The sequence below is a fragment of the Lutjanus erythropterus genome, chromosome 11 (assembly GCF_056507025.1).
Source record: "Lutjanus erythropterus isolate fLutEry1 chromosome 11, fLutEry1.hap2, whole genome shotgun sequence".
Classification (NCBI taxonomy): Eukaryota; Metazoa; Chordata; class Actinopteri; order Lutjaniformes; family Lutjanidae; genus Lutjanus; species Lutjanus erythropterus.
In genome coordinates, this window is record NC_139327.1 from 37,678,015 (window position 1) to 37,698,715 (window position 20,701).

The 20,701-nt window shown below is 39.7% G+C and overlaps 1 protein-coding gene across 1 annotated transcript in view; it reads left to right on the forward strand.

Moving 5' to 3' along the window:
* Window positions 1-20,701, forward strand: part of sgcd (sarcoglycan, delta (dystrophin-associated glycoprotein)) — a 197,528-nt gene that overhangs the window by 23,820 nt on the left and 153,007 nt on the right. Inside the window, exon 2 of the mRNA XM_084730050.1 lies at window positions 11,137-11,322. Within this exon, the coding sequence (XP_084586176.1) occupies window positions 11,137-11,322 (186 nt within the window). The remainder of the gene's footprint in view (window positions 1-11,136; window positions 11,323-20,701) is intronic.

Genomic DNA, 20,701 nt, shown 5'->3' on the forward strand with positions numbered 1-20,701 from the left:
TTAACCTCCAGGCTGTCTCTGCTGCTCACTCCTGACACGACCTGCAACGTGTGTTTATGAAACACTTTTTTGATAATAAAAAGAGCGTCAAAACATACATTTAGAAGCGTGTGTGGGTCTTCTCTCCTCACTGTAAATTTACAGCATCATATCTGTCATAAAGACCCTACACATGCAGGCTTTGCCAAATTATGTGCTCAACAATGCTGTTGACAAGCATGCGAAAGCCACTTACAAAACAGAGAGGAGAAGACGAAAACGTTTTCTACATTTGTACCCGATTAAAAAAGGGAAAAAAAGGAAGAACCCAAAGTTACTCAGCTGTTTAAGTATTCATTATGCCCTCCAGTCAAGCTTGGCCCCGGGCCTGGCTTCACGCCTGTACGGCGAAATTAACCAGTGAAATTGGTTGTTTTCTTTTTTTGTTTAATCACTGAAAAGAGGCTTTGTCAGATACTGAACAGGTTGGACCTCTCATTAAATTGTTTACTGTTATTCTGTGACCTTTTCAGTATCTGTAAGTATTAACCGCACTTGTCTCATCTGTAATGGGCCAGTAAGCAGCTGCAGCGCACGACAATGGAGCGCCGAGCGGAGGATGTGGCCTCGGTGTTAATGAGGGGCAACAAAAGTGGGACAAAAGGCAAAGCTGCTGGTGCACTCAGAATAAGGGTCAACAAACCTTTATTTACCAAGTACGATAAATACACAGGCATTTATCTCTGTGACGCTGGTGCGCAGACATCAGAGGAGAAGTCCAGTTTATTACAACTTGACGCTTGCTGTTGCAGTTTTGGCCAGTGTTCCTACTGGTAATGTTCCTTAAAATGAGCTGGTGAGATGTGGGAACAACAACAATGAACAATGAACAACAAGGAAGCCAGAAGAAATAGGAACAGTCAGACCATCATACGCATTCTAACAGCCTGGTCTCACGAAAAGGTGTATGTCTTAAATCATTTTTCAATACATTGCCTTTTATGCTTTTTGCCCGTCATTTTACCCCATTTACTCTGCATTAAATTTCACACAAATGCCGTGATGTATTAATTTGCTGCACAGACCGCTGCCGCCGGTCTTGTAGGGGATTTGAGAGGGGATTTCATCCTTCTTGTTAGTAAAATGACCAAAATTCTTCCACCCTCCATCCCATAGTAGCAGACAGAGTCCAGGGGCTGAAGGGTTGTTGAGTTAAATATGTTAGTCTTGTCTTCCCTACTCATTGATTCTTTATCTGACTGTGTTTGTGAAAGTTAGAATATAACCTTCAGGACTTGGCTTGGGAACAAGTCTACCATGTTCAAGTCCAGCACGGACCAGTCAGTATGGAGTGTGGACTGGTAGGTGGAGAGGTGCCACTTCACCTCCTAGGCACTGCCAAGCTGCCACTGAGTGAGGCACCAAACCCCTAACTGCCCTGGGTGACTGACTATATGTATGCATGTTTGTGCATGTGTGTTTTTCGGGTCTGTGTGTGTCAAATAATAACATAATTTCCTCAAGGGATTAATAAAGTATTCCTTCTCCTTTTTGTTCCTCTTCTTTCGATGGCCCAGACAATGGCTCTGACGGGTGCTGTACTGCTGTCTGTGGTGCTGAAGTCAAAGACGGATTTGTAAATTAAACTAACTAAACTTATATTGTGGGTGACTTAAAGGGATAGTTGACCCAAAAATGAAAATTGAGCCATTATCTACTCACCTTCATGCCGATTGAGGGTCGGGTTTATTTTGTTAGTCCGCAAAACACTGCAGGAAAACAGCGTTGCAGAATCTTCCAAACAGTGGAAGTGAATGGTGACCAGTTTTCAAATTTAAAAAACAACCACAAAAAAAAACAAAAACAAACAAACAAAAAAAAAAAAAAACGGAAAATGCCTCCATGCTGCTCATCTGGCATAATCCAAGTCCCTAGAGTCCCGACATGCTGTTTGCACACCGTCACACCACACACACCCAGTTCAGTCAGTGTGCATGTGCATGTAAACGTGTCTCCAAGCTAAGGATCTACAGTGAGATCAGTTAGGAGACTTGGATTACATCAGATGAGCAGTATAGAGGCATTTTATGTTTTCATTCTGTTGTTTTTTTACGTTTGAAAACTGGTCACCATTCACTTTCACTGTTTGTGAGATTCTGCAATGCTGTTTTCCTGAGTTTTGTGGACTGAAAAAACTAAAAATGACCTCCAATCAACATGAGGGTGAGTAGATAATGACTGAAGTTTCATTTTTGGGTGAACTATCCCTTTAAAAGAACTAGTCTTCTCATACGGGGGCTCTCACTGGGACATCTCCTCTGTTAATCCCCTACTGGATAGTAGGAGCAGCATAAAAACATCAGTTGAACATTGTACATATTTTGTAAATGCCTGCAAATATACTGTATTCATGCATATTTTAAGAGAAATGTGATCTTCTGAATGGGTCAATCTTTAGATAAACAACATTTGGTTCATTTTTTAAAGCTGTTTTCATCAGAGTTTCATCAGATTTCCTCTTTGCCTTCACTGGCCTGCACTGCTTCAATGATCCTCTCTGGTGTTGTTGTTGTTGTTGTTGAGGGTTATAAAAAGGAAAAAAAAAATAAAACTCGTAGTGGTGCTTCAACCATACCATAAAAAAGAATTGCTCTAGGGGCTCTCTAGACGAAGGAACAGGGCAGTTAATAGCAATGGGCGGAGTGGCGGTGAGCAATTCAGGACAGTACTTAGTGGATCTCTTCCTTCCTGGTTAATGGCCAAGGTGGGTGCACAGAAAACCAACACATGGAAGAACAGTAAGTAAAAACACTTTGGGTGAAAAAAGGCAGAAATAGTCACATATGGGAGACAAACATGCCTGTTACATCCAAACAGACACTAAAACCCTTTAGAGACGAGCTAAGACTTGTTAGCTGTTAGCATGAAGCAGCCTGTGCCTCAGGCTTTAGCTGCTGGACATTATGGCCAATCAACTTAAACCAACAGTCAGTGAAATGTTTAGTAACTTCTCAGTCAGCCAATCAAATTTCTCCACTTGCCCATTCACCCACACATTGCAACGGCCAATAAACTGCCTCTGGCGGTCGGCCATTTTGTATATTCATACATTTGGAGGCATGCGAGCCCCAGTAATGGCGTATCCATTGGCAGCAGCCCTAGGGTTCTGGTGCAGGTCCACATGTTGTCTATATAAGTCCTAATGGGGAGCTGCCTGGCTATTTGGCAGCAGGAATAACCAATAACATTTTGTAAAACCTCATTTCTTTCTCTAATCAGAGACAGACTTTGTTTTTGGACCATTGGGTTTTCTTCGGGCTCTCTGAATGAATAGTTGGCTGAACGAGAGGCACCGTTGGACGGCGGCAGCGGAGAGAAAAAGACTCAAAGGCCGATGATTTGATTTGCCTCCAATTTGCCACTTATTTTCTTCCTCCCTGGCTCTTCAACTGTGCTTTCTTAACACACACACCTCCACTCTTATGAGAGTGGCCATTATTTAGCTTGTAACCAAGGACCATTTTCTTTTCTCAGTCAGCCTGTAACCTAAGAGCTTATTGGAAAGCTATCAGTACTCTTTGTGCATGGAAGGAGAGTCTGTAGAAGGCGCAGAGGAGAGAGAAGTTATATTTCATTACTGCAGTACTTTTATTTAATTTAACATACACTTTGTGAAGGAAGTAGATCCACAGTGTAGTACAGTGTGTGTGTCAGGACGTTCAGAAAACTTTTTATGATTTGTTATTGCATTTGGATCTCTGTTAGAGCTAAGTTGTAAGATGCAGTCTCATATATTTAAACCAAAGTTTTACAGTCATATAAAATGTGATTGCTTTCATTTTCAAAGAAAGGTGGAGAAGCTTATGTTTGTATACAATAACCTATAAATACAGTTTCCATAACCTGGACATAGATATGCTGACCTATGATACTAAAAATCATACAAGCAATAAAAAAAAAAAAAAAAATCCCAAATATTAATACAGGGCTTAGGAAGGAGCAGTTCACTGATCACATTAGCAAACAGTAATGCCAGGAGCACTCCTCTCTAATTAACTGATTAATGACACCACTAGGCTAAATATAACCTTAATATGCAAACCAACAGTAAATGCTGGTTAATCATTTGCATACATAATGAAGACAACTTGGATCATTATTGTATTCAGTCACACAGAAGAACCGAAAAGTTCCTTAACAACTGAGCTACTGAAAGACATGGAGTGGGACTCTTCAGAAGATAAGAACAGTGCTTAATGAATGGATCTTTGCAGGTTTTCTCATAATGAAAATTGGAAGAATAACAGCAGCAAAATTACTGTTTGATTCCTGTTTCTGGCACTCGTGGCTTTTTTATCGTTCTCTAAACTTAACCAAGTAATAATTTGACAATGAACCTTAATGAAGTAGTTATTTTAAACCAAACTGTGATGTTCCACTAACCAAGTTGTTGTTGTGACTCCTAATCACACCTTAACCATAGACGTGTCAGATCAGAATATTTTTCTATGCTCTTAATGTTGAGCTCAGAGATGCTGTGTGCTTTTACGCACAAGGCACAGCAGCGTAACTCCGCTGATTTTTATTTTAATCTCTTGACACTGCGACAGGATAGGCGATCTGTAGTTAATTAATGACCTGTGTTCTTCAACACATTCAAAAAGTGTAACACGCAGCTGAAGTTCATACAGTGAAATTGTTTATAACGATATTTGCTGCAGTGACCTTCCTGTGCACTTGGAAACATTTTAAACGACTGAAAACAGCATCTCTAGTCATTAAATCATCTTTTATTTATGATGAGAAGCACAAGTGTTTTTCAGTCTTTTCTTTAACAACTTATTCTAATGATTAGAGAGTATCTCTCTCAGTGGGCAGATGCTTTGTCCACCTGTAAGCCATCTGCTATGAATCACAATGTTAATTTTTATGATCCATGGTTTAACCGCAGTGTGTTTTAACTGTAGCCCACGCATCACTACAAGTGGGTCATTTCAGCACCCTGTTTGCCTTTCCAGCTTGCCAAATGCACCATTTAAATAGCAATGTGCCACAGGCAGGCGCACCTGGCTCTTAAAGGGAATGGGAGATAACATTCTGATTGGCTTAATTCGTGTTAAGAGGCTAAATGTACCTTGAAGCTTGCTTTGCACCCAGAATATGTGCCAGTTAATGAGCAAAAGGGGAGCTGGACACGTCCTAAAGCACTCATGCAGTGGACTTAAGACAATGCACTATACAGTAGATTGTCTAAACAGGGCCCATAGACTATACTACATAGAAAATCTATCCCATCCGAAAGGCTAATCCCAGGTTTTGCAGTTGATTGTTGAGTTTGATTCCCAAACAGTAAGTATTTGACGACCTGGGAGTGACACTTAACAATCAACTCTCTCTCTCCAGAATCACTCATTGCACCTTTAACTGCATCTTGGTGACGTATGGAGTTTTGGAAAAGACCATGTTTTGGGATAAAGTAAGTGCATAAGTATGTCAAGACAAAGTCACGTGATGCAAGTCATGTGATGCACGTAATGGTAAAACTTTCAGTAAAGTTAACGAACCCCAGTCTCCTGAGATGAAGTCCTGTGTTTGTTTGAGCCATCTTTCCACCCACCCTCTCCTCAGACACTGACTTTCTTGTTCTTTATACTACGTCGACAGCTCGGTGCATCACATACAGCTACTTAGTAGTTTATTTTGAAGTCACGTGAAAGCTCAGTGTGGCGCACAGAGCTGCTAACAGTTATCTTGTACCCAAGGAACCTGATAAAACACCAGCATTTGACAAATTGGGAATGAGAATGTCACTACAAGTATTACCATATCCAGTACTACCAAACAGCATCTACTGCTCATCAAAAATATATTTTGTCTAGATCTTGAAAAGGCTTATCTGAGAAGTAACACATTTGCACATGAGTGTGTGTGTGAACACGCACACGCTCAGGAGCAGGTGACATGGATGCTGGTGTTCACTGTGAGTGATGCTCCGCTGCCAAGCTGCTGATGCTGTCGTCTCCAACACCTGGACACGCTTGGCAGCTTCTGCTGTATTATGTCTTTGATTTTTATTTATTTCTTCTAGCTTTGTTCCTTTTCCTGTCGTCAAGGTCATTTTTCAATTCACTTTATTTAATTTTTTGAGGGCTGCACAAAAGCACTTTAAATCTATTTGAATAAATTACGTTTTTATTATGCAGTACACAGTATTTCTGAATAAAAATGTACCGATTGCAGTTCATTTGACAGGCGTGCTGACTTCTGTTAGAATACCAGCATTGTTGCTATAAAATGTGCGACTGGAGGGGTTGCAATTTTATAGTGATAAAGCTTTTCTGGTAAAGAGACAAAAAAGGCTGAATTTGATTATTCCGCTGTTCTGTATCTTTCCAAGGTTGTGTCAGTAAATGCACCATTAGGAAAAACAGTAGAATAAAAAATGCAAAATGCTACCCAGTTTCAATATATTTACTGGGTTTAGGATTTAATGGGGAATTAGAGGTTAGAACCTTAGTTTTCTTTTTGCATGTCAGGGGTTTGCTGTTCCCCAAAATTCAGTCTGAAAACTTTAATGCTGCGTGACTTTTTCTCACTGCCACCAGCTTACCAAATTTTCCTGACATGATCTGTTTCATTTTGAAGTTTTAGTTCCATATCACTTTCAGGGTCACTTATCTGAGCCCGTCACACCACACGAGTAAAATCAAAAAAACAAATCTAGAGGGAGGAAATGGAAAAGCTGTCTGTCAGCCTCTGTGCGTCGTGTGTGTGGTTTTTCATAATCAGAGTCTCTTGGTGTAAACAAATGTCAGAGTAGCCCTGTCAGCCGAACTGGATCCTGTTCAGACGTGTGATTGGACAGGACAGCAGTTTGTTCCAAGGGTGAACGCAGCCTGTCTGCCACGACTTGCAACCGCATTTGGAAGGTCTGTGCAGTGGCAGGTGCTCGCAGATGGGAGCAGAAAAGAAAGTGTGATGCAGGATCAGACGTGATATTAATCCCCACTCACAGGCTCCAGCTCTCTATGAGGATTTTGCCAGAGAGCTGATCAAACAGGCTTGGGTTACTTTTGGCTCATACAGCTGTTTGTCATTGTATTCATGTTTGTATTTGAATTAGTCTGAACTAAACACAAAGCCTGAGTGAACAGGTGCTGCTGTTAAACTGTGAGATCAATCTCCGATACTTCTGGGGGACGAACAACAACATATTGAACTTAGTCAAGAATTTAATTAAAGGGCGGCTCCATTTTTTACTTTACATTTTATTTGCATTTATTTCTCTATTTGCCATGCAACCCCTAGCTGCTAACTGGAATTTAGTTGCTCAGTAAGCCGTGCAGGTGGTCTTATCAGCTGAATATCCTGGCTGGGTCCCCCTGCACAGGGCCTAAAAAACCTCCTGCTCCTGGTGATGCACTCCTGTGTCAGAGGTGTAAACATTAAGTGCAGCTATAAGTTAGCGGTTGCTTTTCTTCATACAATCTAGTTTCAACCAAAACAGTGAATAAAGTTATAAAGAGGCTTTATCAAATTCAGTGCCTCATATAGCTGAACATTGCTGTCATATGCAATCAGGTCTAGATGGGAACCTAGATTTGCAAAACTTGTAGGTGTTATTTACTTATTGGGCATGTTATAGAAACAAATTATTTTTATAATGTGACAGTACAATGTGTTGGGTTTAAGGACAAAAAACACTTAGGAAAAGATAATGGTTTGGGTTAAAATGATCACTTTTGTGTCTGTGTCTTTGAACACAACAGCAACACGATAAGGTCGCATAGACGTGTCATATGTCAATAATTAAAAAAAACAGAGTCAGTCTTTCTTCTCAAAAGGCGGAAATGGATTGATTTTGTCGATTTTAATGACCCAGTGACCCCTTCCTCAACTTCATTGTTTTGAGGGATTAAAAAAACGTCTGATTTTATGGTCATTGATGGCTGCTAAACTGGTAGAAAAATCAGCTGGAGCCAATCAGAGCTTTGAAGGTGAGATTAAGAACGGAAGCATCATCAGAGCCAAAAAAACTGCCACAAAATTTGGACATTTTCAGCTCCAATGAGGAGCTAAATGAGGCTCTGGCAAAGTCACCGTTGGATGTAATTAACACTGCAGCCTCTAGGGGACCCTAATGAGCTTTAGGTGTTTTTTTTTATCTAGTTTCAAGTTATCTTGAGAGAAAGCACTGCCAAGGTTGAGTTTGGTGAGAACTGCCTCAGTTTGGATGGCAGTTTAGTGCCTTTTTTTAGCTTTGTTTACTCTCACAGCAATCTTTTCTATCAGCCAAGACATCACAAAGATGAGCTTCTTCATCTCTCTGCATCAGCCATCAAACAAAAATGAAAATCCAACCGTACACAATGAGATTTCCCCATTTTTGCTGACTGGTGCTTTGGAGTCTCCTCTGTGGCTTTCAGCACTTTCTCACCGGGGCCCTGTCTTGTGCCATTTGTTTCAGTTAGCGGGAAATGTGTGTGGTTGTCAAAAACGATTGGCTTTGGAGGTCTGAGGCGCGCACTCCAAAGCACGGCCGACAGTAAATTGTATTTTTCCACAGAGTTATTAGGCCATTATTATGGCGCTTGAAGTGAACAATGCCTCCTCGCCTTCACAGGCAGACAATTAGAATCATCATTAATCGGCAGTATCAGCACATCAATGGGGCAGAGGGGGTATAATGGAGTTATAGACCACTTATCGGGCAATCGATCAATGAAATTGCTAACAAAACTGTCTTTCATCATGCCCGAACTGAGTGGCTGGTCAGTATAAGAGTGGAATACATGAAAAAAAATGTTTATGGCATGTTATTTGTACTTCTGTTGTGTCCCATCTCTTATCCTGAGGTCATATTCTACAGAGTCTCTGCAGCTGCATCACAAATCTCCAAGCAGTCAGGGGTGACTCCATCATGGAGGCCCAATAGGCTGCAATAATGGCTGAATACATAAGAGGCAGACGAGAAAAAGGGACTGTAAATTGTTGCTGTTAACAAGCAGAGTCCAGCACCAAACAGTGGACAGAAAATGTTAGGGACAAGCTGGTGAACAAAATGCAACATGTGTAGGTTGATTTTGTTGTTTTATTCTGCTCATTTGCTCCTGCTGTCTTATATGAATGTTGGTGTTTGATGTTCAAAATGAGACAGAGAAGGTTAGGAGCAACAGAACGTTTCAAATTCAAGTGCAACCACAAAACACCTGTTACTTGATTTAAATGAGCCACAAACATGTATATGCTTGTAACACGTGCCAAAAATGGACAAAACAACTTTAAACACTAAAAAAGGGCTGCTGATGCTATGCAAAGATGCTATTCAAAGTCTTGACATCACATCCGGAGGACAGACTACATGACATCCCCACCCAGTGAACATTTTTCAGTTGAAATGATGTTCAAATAACGACTAAGGTCACTCGCAAAAAGATGTTCAGAGTTGGCTCAAAAGTGAAGGTTTTTTTACTAAGTGTTTGGAGACTGGCCACAACAATAAGCACATTAATTTCTTTATTTTACGTGAAGAACTTCTCCCATTAGATGTCCTGGAATTACATCTTTGTGTAGCACTCATTTCACGTAATGCCTTCAAACAAATTAATTCGTATCATCTCTCATTTAACCAGTAACTTGTGACTCATTGATGCTGGAACGACATTGTATCTGGTTCAAAAGAAGCTGAAAAGAGGTCTTAGAGAGTCAATGTTGAAATCCTGGTTCGTGCTCACAGTGCAGGTAATATTATTCCTGTACTGTTCCTTTGTCTGATTTCTGACCAAGCTTGTTACAAACAGTGAGGTTCCAAAAGTGAAGAACACCATTCATATTCTGAATAGAGGATTTAGATTATTAGTCATAATGTCATAACTGTCCAAAGTAGACTTACCAGAACCCATGAGATTGTGAAATGATGGTATATACTCCATAAAAGCCATAAGACTGTATTATATCAAACTTGTTTTAAAAAAAAAATGTTTTATTTGGAATGTCATGGAGAGGTACTGCACTACCACAATCCTAAAGACATCAGTAGTACCAATAATGTCATATGCTGAAGTGAATATGATTTATATTCAAGCACATGGTGGTGGAAAGAATACTGAAAATCTGTACTCAAGTACAGGTACTGTTACATTGCTAAAATAATAGTCAATTACAAGTAAAAGTACTGGTGTCAGAAATATACTAAAGTAAATGTACAAAGTATTCATTGCAACACTAGTCAGTGTAGTAGTTGCTTTTAGTAAGTCACTCTACCCATCTAAACAAGTTAAAATGACTATTGATTAAATATCCGTGAATATATTTTAATTGGTTAAATTCTCAACAGCAATTAATCGAGTTAATGATTGATCAGTAACATCCGTACTCCAGACGTGTGCTGCTGCAGCCTTTTGTTTTGTTTTCCATTTGTATGTCCTTGTTTTTTTTGGCCATCATTTGTGATCTGATCAGCTGATTGGCTAGTAAAATGCAGATTAAAGATTTGGATATTAATTAAAGTTGTACTCAGTATTCAACTGTGATTTAAAAGCAGATTACATCTTGTAATGTTTATTTAAATACACGTAAAAGTACAGACTTGATAATCTACTCGTAAAAGTACAAGTACCTCAAAAAACTCTTTAATTTCAATAATCTAAGTATTTGTAATTAGTTACTTCCAACACAGAAATTACACTACTTACAAATAATAATGTACACAGTCTTGTTCCTTTGCCTTTTTGATGTTTTGTTGTTGTTGTTGTTTTTTTTTACTCTGATTAAATGTTTTATTCTCGCAACTGGTTGACTTGGTTCCAGGCTTTAAAACTTTTTTTATATAAGGCTTTTCTGAAACAATGGAGTGAATGAATGAATGAATGGTAAATTAACTTCTGGAACTGATGCTATTTTAAAAGTGGGCAGTCACTCTATGCAACATTAAACAGTGGCCCCTGTGTTGAGTCCCACACAAAATCCACAACTGCCCACTCAGCCACAAAGAGCTGTATAAGTAAATAATGTAATCAGTGCAAACCAGGCTGCAGACACGCCACAAAGATTCAGAATTACTGAGCTCTGACCGAGTCTTTGTATCAGTAAGTAACACAGTTGTTGCCCTTGGCAATAATCATTTCCCCCCGTTTCTCCCTGTGTGTCTCCTCTCAGATGACCCAAGAACAGTGCACTCATAGGAACAATGTCCAGAGTTCAGAGAAACCACAAGTGTACAAAGTGGGAATATACGGCTGGAGGAAACGCTGCCTTTACTTCTTCGTCCTGCTGCTGATGATCCTGATCCTGATCAACTTGGCGCTAACTATCTGGATCCTCAAGGTCATGAACTTCACCATAGTAAGTCACCTTTTCCCCTTTTATTTGCTTTGGGATCGCAACATGTGTGTTCGCGCTGATGAATTAGCGTTGGCATTCAAAGCAGGACAAAAGGATTGTAGCTACATGCTCTGGTCGTCATAAAAGTCCCACTGTAAAGGGAGGTGTTAGTTCAATCAGAACGAAGTACAGAGACACGAACCCTTCTATGATGAATATTTGAGTTGCGCAACTCATTCAATTCATTAAATGTTAAACCGTGACCCTCTGACAACAAGGCCAGATCTCTATCTTTAATGCCTGTATAACCAGATTACATTCACACCTCACACAGAAATACATCTTGTTCGCACTTCTGCATGATCCATTTATGACGTGTGTTACAGATTTATCTGGTTGCCACATGGCACATATTCAGCTGTTGTTTGGATTCATGAGTGGAAGTTAGTTTACTTTTCTCTGAGACTTTTGTCGGTAACGTGGTCAAGTGTTTGCGGGTTGGTTCCTGTAGTTATTTTGTTGTAACTGCTTTGGGATGCAAATGTTCAGAATAAAGTCATTGTTACTGTCCAATAATCTACAAAATTCACGGTCCTTTTAGCCAGTATACTGCAGCTAATTATGTGTCTACTGTCCTGTGGATTTTTATGTATCTCCAGCTGTGATTGGCACGGATCATGAAGTCTAAAATCACTGCTCTGGACCTAATGAAATTCACACTCTGATCATTCATATAGTCATTTTTGGAAAAGATGTGATGCTCAGGATAATTTTAAGCAATCATTTTTGTAATTAATGTGACAATGGGTGTGAATATATAATATGTCCTGTGGATTTGGGGGGTTTGATATCAACATTACAAATCAACTAAAGGAACCTGCTTAATACTCTGATCATCACTTTATTGATCAACCTTTCATTTGCAATCTTGAATGTCTCCAGTTATGCCAGGCTCTCTTTGCTTTTCATCTCCATCTTGTAAACTAAACAAACACTTTTGTTCTCCCCATCTGGGGTGCTTTTAGTCTAAGTGAACCAGAACTGAAGGATAAAACCTCGACTCTGAAGCTGTCACCCTCCTCCTCTCCTTGGAGCCACTGTACATCAAAACAAAACAAACACTCAGAGCTGAGCAGCAAAGAACTGAGAATCTCAGAACAGATTCATTTACATATTTTATCTCTATTTCGGATGCTTATTTTGGAATGCTTAGTCATCACTGCTGGGTTGATACGCTTCCCACAGGTCACATTAGGTCAGCATCGTCTTGGTCTTTTCATTTTATGTTGGTGACCTTTTGTTGCTGGCATGCTTTGTCTTTTCCTGACTAACTCTTCCTCAGAGTTCCCTCAGACAAACTAATATATGTAGAGTAGAAATAACTTAATTTCCTCTTTGATGCTCAAGACCTACTGACACTGGGATCCAGATGAATACAAGTTTGAAAATGCCGCCCCAGTTTGGCCTCATGGCCCTCAAGAAATGATGATGAGTGCTGCAGCCACAGTGGCCTTGATGACTCTCTGCCCACCTACCAGCCATTGGTGGGATTTTAAGCCTGGTATGAACTGCTGGAAAACTATTTAAGTATGTCAGAGAGAGAGAGAGAGAGAGAGAAGTGTTGATTTGGAGCGTGTGAGAAGTGTAGACAACATGAAGCCTAATTTCACTCTACAATTCTGTGTTATACACTGCAGACTGGAGTCTCTGTTAACAGTCACAAACAGCTGCATCTGCGCCATAATTGCTTACGCTTGTCTCCCCTTTATTACGCTTCTGTCCACGTGCTGCCTCCATCTATGGAAGCGCATTACCGTCAATGTGATAAAAAAACATATCATGCAAGTCATTATAATGAGAAACCTTCTCAAAATAATGACTCATTATCTTAAAATAATGAGAAACGTTCTGACTATTTTGAGAAAGTGTCTCATAATTTTAAGATACTAACTCATTATATATCATGCTATGATATAAAGAATAGAAAAAAATGAATAGAAATAAAATCATCCATAGCCCTCAAGTTAAAAGTGTTACATTTCCTATTGTATTTCTGTGGACTTAAAATCATCATTTAATTTGATTTCCTCCCTGCCTTTGCAGCAATCGGCCTTTTGTACCCTCTAGAAATTGACACCAAAGACCAAGCGGACTTGCCCCTAAAATGATGAAACTCCAGGCCTGATCATGAACCTTCGCAAAGACAGACTCGTTTTGACATCAGCAAACATCATAAAGTAAATCAAGGATGTAATTCATAGCATTACTATTGAATCCTCCAGTGGGTGCGCTGCTGACGTAACACGGTGTGTGGCTGCTTTGTACTCTGATCAATATATGTCTACAAGAGTCTCATTTTTTACCTCACATTTTGATGCTTTCTTCATCAGCTGTGATGTGAAAACTTAAGATTTCTCCAGTCTGAAAATGTAGAAGTGTGCGTCCGATTATATCCCACCATGGGGGGGAGGCCTGTGGTGAGGCCAATCCAAGAACCGTTATCATCATGGATGAGTCTTCCTCCTCTTCCTGCTTGCTCTGCGGGCATCATCTCTCACTGCCTAAACCAAATGGAGAATTTCCAACATGTGAGAACACGTCTGACCTGGACAGTCTCCTGTTGTTGCTGCATGTGTGAAAAGGCAAATTTGGACAATGATTCTCAGGACATTGTTCAGCGTTTGTATGTGAAAGGACCTCGAAAACCATCTGTGTCTCTGTGCATACTCTCATCACTCCAAGTCCAAATGAAGCAGGGTTTCTGGATAGGCAGCTGTATCAGTACTTTGGGAGCGATTTTATTTGAACGTTGGAAAGTTGGTAGCTCTGTACCGAAATTGAAGATTGGTTGACGGTGATATTATTATGTATTTGTTTTGTTTTTTGGGGGGTTTTTTTTATATATATTGTTAAACAAGTGCATTTTATGGCCTGTAAAAGGTATTTTTCATTTCATCTCGACTTTAAAAGTATCACTTTCTGGGTCGTAAATGACATAAGCATGTTTTCTCTTTATCTTCCACCCATCTGGCCTCAGGTGATTGAGGTTTTATGAACTGAGGATACAGTCAGTTTAATCAGTCAATAACTGAGCAATAAAAAAGCAAAATCAGCATTTACTTCTATAAAAGAAACATGGATTATTAAGTTGAAATATGTGAGCAATAATAAAAATATTGTGTTTACGATTAAATGATTCGACTCTTCATATGCGTCTGCAGCACTGATGTCTTTTCTAAACCCAGTGAGATGAGCTCTGACCGTCCTTTTTTCTGTCCTCCTAGCTCCAGTTTTACTGTTTCTTCCTGTCCCTGTCTGTCTTAATGTCTCCCTCTCTGCTTAGTAATCCACTGCGCCTGTGATGAGTCAGATACAGACGCAACAGAGTACAACACACACATTTATACAGCACTTGCATACAAACACACACACATGGCCGTCGCTGTGAATAATACATGAGGTCTGCTTCACAGCGGGACTTTAATATGAGATCTACATAAATCAGAGAGCAGTTTCTTAGATGCTGAGCTGTGTGTTCTGACAGAACGCTGCACTCGGAGTGTTATAATGTTTTTAATGTGTCTGCCTGCAGATTATAGAATAAGAAACAACATCTGAAATGTGGCAGATAAGTTTGAAAAGCAAGAAATCAAAGTCAAAGTAAATGAAGAAGTGACATGAGCAGGAAACTGGCTCTGTGGATCCAAACCTGTGCATGCGTGCTCAAAGCAAGTGTGAACCAACTATGATGTCACATACAGGCTTGTGGACTACCATTTTGAAGCCCTGAGTTTTGCATTATGGGGGTCACCATCTTGTTTTTTTAGTAACCAGAGCATTTGCAGCACTGACTGCATCCTAACGGTAGCCTGTCTGGTTGCAATCTTTCTCATATTAAAGCTAAACAGTGCACTAAAGTACATTTCTAAAAACGTTTGAAATAGATGATACACTAACAGAATACTGATCCATATTTGATCGACACTGCTTTGTTTGACAGTTTAAAGGAGAAACCTAATAAATGTACTGTAATAAATCATAAAATAACCACAATATCAGATCATCAGAGATCAAGGAAACACGTTAAGCCTAACCTCTCTGAGAACAATGCTACAACTGTGCCTTTGGGATTTCTCTTCTGGGCCAGAATAACTGTTTTTGTTTGCCCATTTCACATCAATTAGCATTGAAATTAATGCCAAATGAGTAAGTGTCTGTTATGGGTCGTAAGAAGTGATTAATAATCTTATGGAAGGGTTAGAGTGTGTTTTCAGAGCGTTTTTTTCTTTTGTTTTAAGGATAACAGGCTGAGCTTTACATCAACAGACAATTGACGGCAATAAACAGCTGATCAGCTTATGGCATAGGACTTGGCTTGCTTGTTACTGTCAAATATTCTGTGCATTATGCTCCTGCAGTGTTCCTGCAGCCTGCCTGAGCTTCCCCAAGTCTGGGGAGGAGGGGGTGAAGTAAAACAGCCTGCTTCAATCATAGCTTGTATATAAAAACCTATTTAATATGCTGTCTGTGGCTTGAACCTGCTATTTAGACTGCTGTGCTCATTTGCTACATATTGCTCCTTTACTGCTTCGAGTTTTGGGAGGCTCTGTTGGTCTGGTTGCTATCTTTCTTATTTTACAGCTAAGCACTGAAACACTGAAAAATGTTTCCAAAAACATTTTAAGCAAGAATTAGGCAATGCAGTGGCCAGATCTGCCCAATTTGACAGTTTGATCTCAGTTTTGCAAGTCCTGTGTGTTGCACTGGACAAATTCACTGAGAATTATATATCAAATGCACGGTAGCCCAGCCTTAACGCACAACATATTTCATCATCTATTTTACTCTAAATGGGACCATAATTTACAAAATGAGCATCATGCTGTCTGGAAGGAGAATTGGAACTAGCAATTGAAACCATAAACTTGTGAGGAGACCATTTACTAAGGTCATAAATCAAGTGAAAAGTCCTGAAACCAGTGGAAGTAACCAGTGTACTGGCCATTAGAAAGAATGCAGGTTGAAAGTAATTTTGCTCTGGCTTCAGTTTTCAAACCTCAAAGCTCCTTCCGCCTACATGGTTCAAAGGTAGTAATGCTCTTGCCAAAATTATATTTTTAGAATGCCACATCAAGCACTGTGAAATATGTGGCTGAATGATGTTTTGTTTTAATTAAATTAATTTTAAGGATGTGGGAAAGAAGCCCACTCAAACAAAAATATTCTTTGAGTCGGTAGAAATCCGTATTATCCCAAATTTTGTATTTAAAGCACCTGTACTGTAGGAGTTTGAGCAACAAGGAGGCGGAGGAAGAAGGCTGGAGGTGGGGAAGTTTAGGGTTATGAAGAGATTAAATATTTACTGCCATCACAGACAAGTATGAATGATGAATATGGACAAGCAGTGGATATTTGGGAAAGCTGGTGCTTGTATGCGTGGGAGGATGTGAGTCTGCCTGTACGATTTGAAGAGTATGTTTAAAAATGTACATATGTGCCACTTGAACTAAGTTTAACCCGCACGCTTTTACATCTTACACCAATCTCAGTGGTAATATGCTAATGTAAAAGCTGTTCAAATTTGCAGTATGCATGCATCTGCTTGTATTTCAAGAGTTTTTTAAATATTAACGTGAAATTCACGTTGGCACACATCCATTCGGGTCAACTGTGTTTCAGCAAAACATTAAATCTCTCTGACCTCTGCAGCCAAGCAAAAAGAGAATTTTGGCTTTACATACTGTTGAATATCACCACCATGTTTTTTTTTTGTTGTTGTTGGAAATTGGTCTTGACCATACATTCAACTTGCACTCATCCTAAATACAGCAATGAATTATGGGCCATAAGTCTGTCTGATCTGGTAGTCACTTTCCTTCCCTTCCTCTCACGTCCTTCCTCCACTCATTCCCCTCCTTGTTTCCTCCTCAGCCCCATTAGAACTGCATGTAATGTGTAGAGAGACAGTCAAATGGGAAAATGTAGTCAGTAAACACCAGGGCTGAACACTGGACACTTGTAAACCATTGCCCATAAAAAATGTCTTGATCAGAGCCAGCTGTGGTCAAAGAATTTGTGGAGATATGGCAATATCAAGGGCCATGTGTGGCAACCAGATGTGCATAATTCATTGCTGTATTTGGGATGAGAGTTCATGGGCTGTGTGGCGCGTCACCGGGCTAGACCAATTTTACTATTTCATTCAGACTTCTGCAGCCTTCAGTTCAGGCCTCAGTCAACAGTCACTCTCCAATCTATATCTATATCTATATGTCTAAATATATTTAGTTATAAGGCAGCCACCTTAAAATTTCAGCCCGTCCTCATCAGGAAAAAATGTAAAGGTTGTCTGTGCAAGTTTAGTACAACACATTTATTGTTATTTACTGTTAGGCAGCAACCTGTATTGGGCATTGTAGTTGTAACCCAATGAAAGAAGGAAGTCAAGTAATGTCACATACATAACTGTACTTGCCAACCTTGAGAGCTCAAAAGGGAGGATTTCAAAACCAAACTTGGTCGTCTGGTAGTCTTCCCCTAGAAAAAATTAGTCTCATGGACTTTGTTTCCTACATTCTGGTGACATTTAAAAAATTTAAATAAAATAATAGTACACTTTTTCCTCAATTTCAAACTTTATTATAGTGACACAGAAAATGTATATTTAACATTTTTACTGAGGGTCTGTTAGTTAGGCTGCTATTTATGCCCCTTTAAAATGTTCGGTACGAAACAGAAATTCTTCCTGACAGTCACATGTGTCTAGAAGGGGAACCCCAGACCCACAGAAAGTGGTCATTTTAACCCAAGTCACAAACTGTCTCTAACCCTAACAACACGTACTAATCTAGCAAGAGTTTTGTTGTCCAAGTGGAATGCAATGGAGAGAAATACAGGAGAATTGTGACCCTGGGAGGAAACCAGAAGAGGGCAATGAAAAACATGTCTAAATCAAGAAGGTTGACATGTTTAACTCAAACCATGATCTTATCCTAACACCTAACCAAAGCCGAAGCCTGTTGATCAACTGGTCGGGCAAAGGGACCTCAAGATCCAGTGACTCAGGAGCAAATACAGTTTCACGAAACTGCACCAAGATTTTGCAGCCCAAACTCATCCCAAAGCCTCGAACTGAACTGAACTTACCTGTTGGGTTTGGGTCTATTGCTTTACAGTAGCAGTTATGTAGCATACAGTGGACCCACTACAATGGCCTGCCAGGTCCTAGTAACCCTAGTAACACAAACAGAATCAACAGAATAAGAGCAGCGGTGAGTCAAATGATCAAACCCTCTTAATGCAGAAGCAGGAATAGACGTGTTTAAACATTTAACTACGTGGCATTTTCTCTATCCGGGGCCGTGCTCTTCACTCGCATTTTGAGCCATTATGAAAATGTGTGTCAAGTCCGACTTGAGAGCTCGCCGCTCTACAAATGGCTCTTCAAAAAAACCTGCATTAGCACGGGTCAACAGTTTATCAGTTAATGTACAGTGTGTGACTCACTTAAAGTGAAGCACACACACACATGATTACAAAAGCAAGTGCCTGTACATTCTGTGTGATCAAATTGTGTACACACAGACTCTGTGCGCTGCACTGCATTGAATTTGAAGTTATTTTTATTTGATAGGGAAGATGCAATTTAACATAGTTCCAAATCAGAGCATGAAACTAATTTTCAACCCTTGTCCCTGGCTGGGCTTTTACATACACAGTACAATTAAAAAATACAGCTCAGCTATCAGCATCATAAAACCACAATGCACAACAGATATGTAAATACAAAAAGAAAGGAAATATACTTACCACTATACACCGATACACATAGGCCTGCACCAGACAGATGGTTTGAACATGCAGGAGGAAATGTTTAATTACATTTGAGCAAGAAATAGGGATTCTCCTGCCTGTAATTATCAAAGCTGCTGATTCTCATTTTGGCTGTCTTAAGTGCATCCTCAAACTGAGAGCAGAATAATCTGTTCAGTTTAGACCTGGGTCATCCTGTCAAATCTCTCTTTCTGCTTTCAAAATAAAAGCTGGGACAGTGGCACTTTATAATCGCTGAATATACAAACAGCATTATGATAATTGTGTCTTTGTTTTCTCGTGCAGACTTTTAAAAGATGTAGTCTTAAAGGGATAGTTTGGATTATTTGAAGTGGGGTTGTATGAGGCACTTATCCATAGCGTATTAGCCACAGAGCGCCCCCAGTTTGAACAAGCAGAGAGGGACACCGGCAAAGACAAAGAGTGAACTGCTGTGCAACAAAAGTAATTTCAACCACCAAAAAAGGTCCTCCTAAAAATCAACTGTATTTAACAACAATATCAGTCTTTTCTGATGGATATTACTCTCATATAAACCAAAACAACTCTGCTCCGCAGACTTCGCCTCCTACTATTCTGGGCGGTAAAATTACTCATTTCGTTGATGGAGTTTGGTTGATTTGGAGTGAGCGATATTTGGTTTTGATAATGACAGTCGGCCTAATCCACTGACTGTTGATAAGAACCATATACAAGCCTACATCAAATAATCAGAACCATCCTTTTAACCTCCAGATGTGTACTGTTGCAGTTTTTTCTAGTGATTGGCAAGCAACCTTTTGTGAACTCATATGATCAGAACCTAACAAACGACAGGAGACAAGCATCCACATGATTGGGATGGTTTCACGACCCTCAAATATTGACTCAGACTGGCTCGGGCAAGAATTGGTTTGGAGCTGTCGTTTATATGCTTCCATAGTTTTCATAGACGAAAAGTTGTTGAGAAACTGCTGAAACTGTTGACTGATCTCCTTCTATTCATCTTTAGATTTATCTTTGTCCATTCTCAAATATTTATGTTTAGATATGTGGATTAGTTAACACTGTAAATCACGTGTGAAACAAAGGTGATTATCTGTGCTTTTATTTAGTTTTTTAAGTTATATATTTGAGATTTTGAACATTAACTTTGCAGTGACTATTTGCTATGTAAAGATATGGTAGAGAGAGTGCAGAGAGTGTGGTCACACTCCCTCTGTGTGTTTTGTAATCTTCAGCTTCTTTGTTCTTTGTTTTGGTAGCTGATCTGGTCAGCACATGGAAGTGCCTCCCTGCAACTGTTGACTCAGTGGAACAGTAACGTTACTGACCTAATTAGAACCTTGAATTTGAATAAAATGTGTTTTACAGCGATCTCCAAGGTAAAATCACTGTTTTTGTTAATGGTGTCTGGTGGGTTTAAGGGCGACATAATGGCTGACTCTGTTGGGATCCTTTCCATGATGTTGTCAGACACTCAGGAAAAACAATCTGAGTCTGTCGATGGCAAAAGTAAATACTTTTAGGGGACGTACTTTGATGCTGTTGGGTGGAGCCTGTTTGACGTTTGTTGGCTGAGGTGTAG